Source organism: Cynara cardunculus, assembly GCF_001531365.2.
Source record: "Cynara cardunculus var. scolymus isolate 2C chromosome LG 10, CcrdV1, whole genome shotgun sequence".
Taxonomy (NCBI): Eukaryota; Viridiplantae; Streptophyta; class Magnoliopsida; order Asterales; family Asteraceae; genus Cynara; species Cynara cardunculus.
The window spans coordinates 5,731,031-5,741,356 of NC_037537.1; the positions used below are offsets into that span (position 1 = coordinate 5,731,031).

The 10,326-nt window shown below is 34.5% G+C and overlaps 1 protein-coding gene across 1 annotated transcript in view; it reads left to right on the plus strand.

The window, feature by feature from the left end:
- Positions 1 to 1,397: 1,397 nt before the first annotated feature.
- The window catches only part of LOC112518965 (urease accessory protein G), a 16,692-nt gene continuing 7,763 nt past the window's right edge, over positions 1,398 to 10,326 (plus strand). Inside the window, exons 1-2 of the mRNA XM_025126789.1 lie at positions 1,398 to 1,553; positions 1,744 to 1,935. Of these exons, the coding sequence (XP_024982557.1) occupies positions 1,459 to 1,553; positions 1,744 to 1,935 (287 nt within the window). The 5' untranslated portion in view covers positions 1,398 to 1,458. The remainder of the gene's footprint in view (positions 1,554 to 1,743; positions 1,936 to 10,326) is intronic.

The window sequence follows — 10,326 nt, forward strand, 5'->3', positions numbered from 1 at the left end:
YGTGGAGGCAAGGAGCCGAGTTCGTTGGATTTGTCAAAGGATTGCTGCTCGATCTGGTTGAAACACCTATCCTACTCCATTTTGTATGAATTCTTAGCGRAGTACAGTTATTTTCTGCTGAGTTTTTGACTCCCGTATTCCAACAACATCTACAAATCAAACATAAAATTATACAAAATTGAAATTGAATTCTATTACATTCTATGACAATCCAACATGTGAGTTTTACCATATTCAATTCCCTCGGATTTCAAATCTTTCGACAAATTTACCCTTGTAAARAACTCTATATGAACTGAAATGTTGACTTAAAAGTTTTCAATGGACCTGTTGCGATCTGATATAAAAAAGAATCATTTATGATAATGTGGACGATTTTGTATAAAAATCCATAATGGTATATAAGAACACCCTACGAAGTTACTAGAGTAAATTATGGATTTGATCATATAGTTTGTTGTTTATTATGATATTGATTCGTGGACTTTTTATTACATAAAACCCCTCAGGTTTTGGATATGGTCCCTTGCCCTAACGATCATCCACTATTTTATGTCAATTACTAAAGATTTTTTTTAAAATTCATCTTCTCAACCAATACGTAAATTAAACCTTAAATAAGACACCTTAAGAAAACTTAATAAAACCCTAATCCAATCTTTCCTGCCCCTCTCTTCCAAACTGTTGGGATGATGATGAAGTAACARTGGTGGGACAACAATGAAGAACAACAAAGCAGTGGTAACAACGAAGAACAAAAGGTTTTGAAAAACAACAAATACTCCGTGAGTTTTACAAAACATCAAAGAAGAACAAAAATGAATGGGTTTTGGTCTCTTTTTTTTTTTTTCTCGTTTTATGTTCGCCAACATAAGTAAATCTTTAGAGATATCAATCTTCATGGCTTCTGCATTTGGATCTGCTTCAGATGTGCTTCTCATGCGATTTTAGAGGTTTTAATGTAGTGTTTTAGGTTATTGATATTCACACCAGTTGTATTTGTATTTCTAGTATATTTCTCATTCATTTTGAATAAGTTATGATTTTTGTTTCAAACCTAAAAAACAAAAACAAAAATCGAACTCTAAACCTATTGCGTAAAGAACAGAGAATGAGAACAATCTAAGAGGGGATGAAGAAAAAGATTCAAGAAAATAAAAATAATATTAAGTAAGAAAAGTAGTCAATGACCACTTCACYCTCGGACTTAACAGGGAGGATAGATGGGCGTTAAGGCCAGGACCTATTCTAACACATTGTTCAAACTTTGAGGGTTTTTCTAAAATAAAATGAAACTTAGGGACCAATTCAATAATAAACGACAAACCAAATGGACCAAATCCAAAATTTACTCCAGTAATTTACTAATCACACGTTCACCCTAATCCTGATCCACATCCACACACCTCACACTAAACCCTCCACAGTCCGCACTCCACACTCAAAAACCTCAAACAAATGGCATCGCAAAATCATCAACACGATCATGATCACGGTCACGATCACCATCATGATCACGATCACCATCATGATCACGATCATCATGAAAACGGGTAAGCAAATCGTCTTTCGTTTGAAGATACACTGTTTGTAGCTCTGAATTCCATAATAATCTCTATTCACCTGATGATTCTCAGATGAATCTGCTTGTTTGCATGCATATATACTTATGTTTGTATGTATACATTAATTTGAAAAGGAGGTAGTACGATCATATCTGTTTGGCTTGTTTGTATGAATTAGGAATACGAATGGAGAGTCATCATGGGTGGGGAAAGATGGGAAGGTGTACCATAGCCACGATGGTCTGGCACCACATTCGCACGAACCGATTTACTCACCTGGCTTCTTTAGCAGAAGAGCACCTCCCCTTGTTACCAGGGATTTCAATGAAAGAGCTTTCACCATTGGTATCGGTGGCCCTGTTGGTACAGGGTAATATTCTTTTAACCATATTTGATTTCATGTTATTTTTTATTCCTCTTCCATATTGAGTTCCATCATACTTTTGAATTTGATAGAAGTTTGACAACAAAGTTAAAATTATTTGACAAAGACCCATAGATTGTTTGGTGTTTAAGTTATTAAAATCCGCATGGACTTTCAGGTTAAAAAACCAGTAGGTTTTACCTTTGAGTGAAATTTACCTATTTCATAGAAATGAAGTATTACAGCTATGGTGAAGGCCATCATGTATCTATATAACTTGGAACCATTGTTGTTGGTTTGATGAGTAGGTATGTATCTTCTTGGAAAAATTGGCCAAAAGGTTTAAGAAACGAATTGTGCATATTGAATTGTGAAAGGTTCGGGACTAATTGTAGATTCTACTTCCTAGTCTAATGGGAATCAAACCAAACGAGCCCAATATATCCTACCTGGGGGTGGTGTCATGGGGTTAGGAGGTGTGATGTACACATTGTCCTCTACGCCAAAGACTAGAGCGGCTGTTTCTTGTTCAATGGCTTATTTGAAAATGAGTTTGATTGTAAATACAAGACTTGAGTGTAAATACAAGGAACAAACTTAATTGAACATATTAGTGACACACTTCAAAAGACTGATTCTGCGAAGGTTTTAAATGTAACACTTCCTGTAACAAAATACTACTTGACCATTTTATTGGTTAAAATTCTTTTTGAAATGAGTGTGCTTTAGGTTGAAAGTAGACAGTTCGCATCAAACTTTAAAATTGAAAAAGGTAGACTCAACCTTATTGCTCTTGAAAACACTTGATGAACCCATTTATACTAGGACATTTAAAAAGGCCACTATCAGGTTAGGTACATTTTTGAAGTCATGGTTCTCTGTTGTTGGGTACAACCATTTTGCATAAAATCTTTAAGCTCTAATTGCCTTTTATAGTTGAAAATAAGTAGGCTTGGTTCGGTTTTGGAAAGGGCAGACAGATAATTACTGAAGTCATATTATTAAAAGCTTTTTTTAGTGTTTTGGCATTCGAATGTGAGAACATTTAGAGAGAGAGAGAGAGAAATAACTTTGGTAACAACTAAACCAGTAGATCTGGAATACAATTCTTCAGTACTTACAAAGTCCAACAAAGCTAGTTATTATACTACTACATAATAACCAAGTATAACAACTATCCTAGAAAAACTCATGACAATTTGGTGTTTAGGAACAATTTTTTTTAATATTGTCAAGAAGCATTATCAAATAACTTGGACTTCTAAAATTGTGACATACATGCACCCTCTATTTGCATTTATATTCCCAACATCCTCATAAACCAAAGTACACGTTTATTCACAGAAATGGAATTGAAAGGAATGATTTCTTCTAAGATTTAACATCTTCGAACAGAAAACAGGATGTGGAATCCAAATTACAAAGCATATTTCCTTTTTAATTAAAATGATATCCTATGAAAACACTTTAGAGGTGGGGGTTACATGCAACCAAGGCAAAGTTGTTTAACCTATTTTTTCTTTTTAGACAAAGGATATCAGGCCCTTGATCCAAATTTATCTGGATCATAAGTGCTAGCATAGCAAAAACATAAAATGACCCGAAAGTTGTTATATCAGTGTTCTAAGAATCATCCTAAGAGGTGGCTGCTTAATTGGCTGACTAAGCATAAATTTGGGGGGGTGTGGGGGGGGGGTTAAAAGGCTTGATTTCCTTCCAGGCCCGTTCCTGACATTTTATAGGCCCTGGGCGAACGTAAAAACATGGCCCAATGCAAGAAACAAGGCTTTTAGCAACGACTTTTGTCGTCGCTAAAAGTCCATTTATTATCAGAAAGAGTATATAACACATGTCGTTGTTATAACTTGTGGCAGAAACATGTCATCACTAAGAGGCGCATCATCAAAGCTCACTTTTCTTATAGTGACCCTCGGTAAGTATGGAAAGAAATTCAATAAATGTTTTTCGTTAGTATAAAATTGAGTACAAGAAATGCTAATAATTTACCGAGGAAAGAAATCTTGTGTATCTTTATTATAGATATATACGAGAGTACTTAAATTTACGTACTTTTATTACGTAATTTGAAACCAAGAGTATAGAAACTATGGTTGATAATTTTTTATAAAAAGTAAGAATTAATTAGTTCATAACAAGAAATATGTGTTATTTTGATACAAAAAGAGAATTCTGTGTAAATAAAGTAATCGTGAGGGTCAATGAGAGATCAATAATAAAGAAAATTATCAAGATTTTCTAGACAAGTAGACAAATGAAGATCAATAAGAATATGAAAGAAAAGATGATCATTGAGATCCAATAAGAATAAATAATGAATTAAACAGATAATATGCAAGCTCAACAAATGATTGTTTGAGCATTCAAATAGAATTTTGTGGTGTGGTGGAATCCCAATGAAAGATACATAAGTCAAACAATTGATGAAAATATATAAATTCTATTTTCCTTCTTTTTTTGCTCAACTAAAATAACATGTTAAGATTAAAAGTTTATGGAACATGACATATATAAGAGACATTACTAAATACATCTAGTAGAAAAAATTTATTGATTATTCACAAAACCATGAAACACGTCATAGATTATAAGAACAATAGATTGATTGTCAAACAATAGTAAAATATTTTATGTAGAAGCAAAAATAGATAACAATAATCACCAAAAGCAATTAGAACAACATAACCAAAGGTTGTCTCTGCACCCCTACCTTCTTTATCACTGAGCAGTTATTTAGGGGCCACCTGTGTTGGTGTTGTGTTGGTTTCGGGTACAAGTATCCTTTCGTTGAAGGTCGTTCGAGCTTTAGCATTAGTCAGTAGAAGCAGAAATTGATAAAAATATCCAACAAAAGTATATAGCAACAGCAAGCACATGATCTTGAAGTTGAATTGTTGAAGCACGAAAACAGTCAAACATATATAGATAGCAATAGCCAATATCATTGGACCTTGTTGGAGATAAAAAAAATTAGAGATGCAATAAACAATAGCATATAAATGAATGACCAATTAATTTTTTTTATTTTCTTCTCCAATGTAATTAGTTGATAAATTTTTGGGCCCTTATTATCTACTAAATTCTTTTTGCCTCTTATTATATGATACAATTTTTTGGGTTTCTTTGATTTATTAAATTCTTTTAGACTACTATTGTATTTTAATGGAAAATTTTGGGCCCTGGGCTTGCACCCGTGCCGCCCTCCCCCAAGGACGGCCTTGTTTCCTTCTAAGCTACATATTAAGTGTCTTATACATTTAATCCACCATTAAGTGCCAAAGCAATTAAGTGGTGTTAGGCAGCCATTTAACGATCGGATTAAATTAAATGGATTAAATGTTTTTTTATGCCCAAGTCCGATATACATATGCATCTTGTTTAAATTGACTCACTTTTTGCTCAAGCTAATAAATGCAATGATGATCAATAATTGAGAAATTATACACCCAGTCCCTAGAGGAATACGATTGATCATTTTCATCAGACTCTGGGTATGTACATAATTTTCAATATCTTTTCCACTTCTGAAACTTCTCTGTTCTAACTATTCTTTGAGAAACCAGTAGATGGTCATTTGCATGCCGAAACATATGATATGGATGAGAATAGTGACAAAGAGCATAATCAGTCATTCTCATGAAATGGAAACAAAGAGTATGCAAGAACAAACCCTACTATTTGAAACAAGGAGAGTTGATGATAAGCTAATGTGTGCAGATTAAATATTATAATTGAGAAATAGGTACAGAAGAATCATCATCAAGATTTTTTTCTCAATAAGATCGAAGGAGGAATTGCTTCGGAAAAAAAATGGATTTGAAGGCCATTCTTCATTGCTTATGGAGTCTAAGAAAGCTAGTTATATATAGTAGTACCTAATAAATTAACTCAAGAAACAAAATGACCAAGTATAGCTTACTGTCTACGAATAACTTGCTACAATTTGATCCTCGTACTTACCGAACTATTATGTTACTGTCTAAAATTATTCTTGAGTAGCCATGACCTTCAAAATTGTGATACACTGCACCCTTCTATTTGCATCTTCATTAGCCTCTACATCTTCATAGCATAAGTTTTATTAATTGCCGAACTTCACCTTTAACCATGAACTTTGACCATATATTAGCTTTCATTTTGCTATTTGGATTCAGTCTTTATGATTTTTTCCGGCTCCTCCTAAATTGTTGGAATTTTAAGTTTGAAATTGTGAGTTTCGAAGATTTCTTCCATTGCACAATGGCAAACTTTGGATGCCTTTATATACCTTGAAACCGGAGTCGTCCTTGAATGCTTTATTGGACTTATGGTGGGTTACTATGAAAGGGCAACACATACACGAGCTCGGGCTCGTGACTCGGCACATCGGAGTTGGGTAGCCTCACCCCGAGCACTAGGGCTTTCTTTTTATAGAACAGTTTAGTGAGGCGACCGCTAATTACTGATTAATTAGTCGGGATATTTATTCGGTAATTATCTTTGAGCAGTTTTTTAATTTCGAAATTCAACTTATTTATAATTTACACGTTTCTTTTATTTATCAAAATCGGTTGGAGACTTGGTCTCCAACTCAATCCACATCATAAGAAACTTGGGGAGGAAATGCAGATTTTTAGGGATGTGATTAGGTGGTTATCTAATCACATCTCTAGTATAGGTAAAGCTGTAGACTTCCTCTTTCAATTCACATACAGAAAACAAATTATGCTCTCTATGTTGCCTACTGTCATTCTGCTTCAAATTTTTTCTACTAGTTTCTGCATTTTCTTTGCTTATGGTTGATCACTATTGCTGTTAGTATTTAATCTATACTGCATCAAATCCTGGTGCTAAGCAATACACCCATAGCGAAGGAGTATCACCAAAACCTTTCAAAATATGATTCATCTAATCGTGCGTTTCATTCCAAGTCGTTTGAAGATTTCAAGTTGGTTTTCATTTTTTGTGTTATTGTAATTTATTTTTGTTGTTGACATTGTAAACAGTCTACTTCTGCTCCCTTCTTTTCATCCAATCTATCTCGTATGATTGATTTGATTGTTGCTGTATCAATATCGGTTATTTGGTTACATTCTAGTTTCGGTGTACATCTCCGTTTTTAATAGGAAAATTAAATAAAGCACTAATTTTATTAAAACATGATTTTAGAAAGTGCCTTTATAATTCGATTGTTGCGGTATAAACCCAATCTCGGTATTGCAGGCAACACTGGGTCAAAGAGACATCCCAATTTTAAGACCACTAGCAAAAACTTCATTTTTTTAGCCCAACGAGTATAGTTGCAGCCATCAGATTTGTTCAATTTCACAAATTTTTGGTTCATGATGTGAAGGTTGTCGGATTAATCTTGGAATCTATTAGATCTGATTAAATTAAAAACAAAACTTTTAAGATTGTTGAAAAACATCTAAAATCACCTTTAAAATAAAATCGATGCTTTATTTCATTTTCTGGGATGTAACCAAATAGTCGGGATTTATACCGCAACAATCGAATCAATCATTCATGATAGGTTCGATAGAAAGAAAGGAGCAGAAGTAGACATTTCACAATGTGAACATAACAAACATAAAATACAATAATGCAAAAAATTAAAACCAACTTGAGATCTTCAAATGACATAGAATGAAACGCAAGAGATGGTGATTAAACGTAAGCACAAAAGATGCAGAAACTGGTAAATTCTTTGGAAGCAGAATGACAGTAGCCAACAAAGAGCATATTTTTTTCTGTATGTGAATTGAAGGAGGAAGTCTACATTGCCATGCGTGTATGCGTTGCACTTTCAGAGTACCCCCACCATAAGTCGAATAAAGCATTTAAGGACCAGTGGGCTTCAAGGTATATAAAAGCATCCACAACTTACTTTTCTACCAATGTGGAATGGAAGAAAACTTCTAAAATTAAAATTCCAAACGGTTACCATATCTTGTTCTGACTTTTTCACACGACTCTAATCTTGTTTGGCCACCGCCTACTTACTTTCTGAAAAGATTGAAGATAATAAAGCTCCTTTGTTTTCAAAAAGAAAGAGGAACATTTGAAATTTCTTATTTGACACCTAGTACTAACCAATCGTGTAGTTTATGTATCTTGTCAATAGTTATCACTCACATTTATGAATTTTTAAGTGTTTTTTAGTAGTAGGTAATATAGTTGTCCTTTTTGTACAAAAATGACATGGAGATCAACTTTATATCTTGAAACTAATACTGATCACATCAAAGATTGTTTATTATCTTTCTATGTCACACACCCTCTTTCTGGAACTAAGGGAGTCGTGATAATCATCGTGCATTATAAGCACCAAAATAACATTAATGTATTTATATATTTTTTGGATTATTTGCGATTGGGAATCAGAATCAAGCGTTTTACTTGTTTTTATATTGTTTTATGTTTTTGAATTAGCATTATTTATTTTACTTGAAATAAAAACTGCTAATTCGCTGTCTATATTTTACTTGTGATAGGGAACGACCCACTAGCCCAAGCCTAATTCCATATGATGAGCCTAGCCCTTGGAATGGATAAACGGATAGGCGTATTAGACATTATGAATACCAATGGGTTAGCAATAGGGAGGGTAGGCAAAAATTTTAGTTTCCAATAGGGAGTATTCGGCTGTGAAAGCTTGGGCAGGAGGAAAGGCCGTTCATTGGCTTCCTTTTGATTTTATCATCTCAATCTTTTGAATACAATAATCAAATAGCTTAATCCTTCACTTTAGTTTACTGTATTGATTATTCTGTTCTCGTTTCTACCAATTTGGTTCCATTGTCGGGAAACGGTGGTATCCCCGGAGCTCCAAATAAGCACTCGTTTGCAGTCAAGAGTAGACGCCCAAGATGAGAAGATCGAATCCCTCAGTAATCAAGTCAAAGGATTTATCCACTTCGTTCAATTCAATGAAGGAAATTCTGAATGAGTTACCCAAATCCATTGAGAAGTTAACAATGGTTTATAAGAAATATCAGGGAAACGATCTATTTACGAAAAAGAAGCCGAGGGGCCTCTGGTTAAGGAACAGACGGTGATAGATGATTATGAATCTAGCCAAAATGATCCAAATAGAGGTTTGGGATCCTTCATCAAACACAACCATTTCGAGACCTCCCTTTTCTCGATGCCTATGGTGAAGCTTCCTCTGTTTGAAGGTGTTGATCTCAGAGGATGTATCACCAAGATCAAACTATACTTTCATGTTCATCAAACTCTCTTTTCTCAGAAATTAAATCAAACCCAAATGTGTATTGATGGATCTGCCTTAACTGGGTCACAAATCTCTCGATTAAACATCCTCAAACCAGTTGGGAACAATTTCGTGAAAAATTGTTGGTTTGATTTGGTAGGGCCAACTTTCACAACGCACATGAGGCACTGGTCCTGTATCAAGATGTATCAAGAGGGATGTTTCTTCGTGGTCTCCAGGATGATATCAGGAATTGGGTCAGGGCACTCCAACCACGAATGTGTGACTAGGCTATGGATCTCGCCTGTCATGTAGTGATAGCCACAACCATTGATGGGGATAAAACCAATATCAAAGGGAAGACTTCGTTCAATTTTGGAATGGGTAGTACGACCCAAAGCCAAACCTGGAAATATAATAAAAAGGATAAGCCCAATCCTCCACACTCTTCCTGTTACCCAACAAGTCAGCGCAGTTACCCTTATTGGCCAAGCCCAACCAAAATCATTTGAAACCGCAAAGTCTAACACCAACACCACTCAATCTGTAGGAACTCGACATCTCACTAAACATGAGTGGGAGGATCTTTGCAAATGAGGATTGTGTTTCAGTTGCAGGGAAAGGTTGTAACACCCCCATTCCATAGGAAGAGAGGTCACTTCAAAACGTAACGAAGCCGATATATAAAACCTCCAAAATATAGTCTCAAATACAAAAAAAAAATCTTCCAATAATGAAATTAAATATATTCCAAATAAGAAATAAACATCTCCGAACAAACCACATCAAGCACCTTCCAACAACTCAAGGAAAATCCAAATACATCCTTAAAAGAAATACTAGTCTAATACAAAAGAAATAAATCCAATAAATGAATAACATAGTACTAAACCTCTCGAAACCTTTGAAATCGAGATTCTGGTATACTCTCTGTGACAAGACTTAACCGCCCCTTTGATTACCTGCCGTGAGGAACAAAAGAAAACATGGCTGAGCCAAATGCCAGTGAACGGATAAACAATCATAGTAAAATGGTAATACAAACACGCCAAAATTGATCTCAAGATAACAGACCAAATGAGTACCAAAGCCTTAGTAAAATCAACAAATAACATAATCATACGAAAGCATATGAAGGGACAAATCGAGATCAAAAAATGCATACACTTGCATATTAACTAACAGGA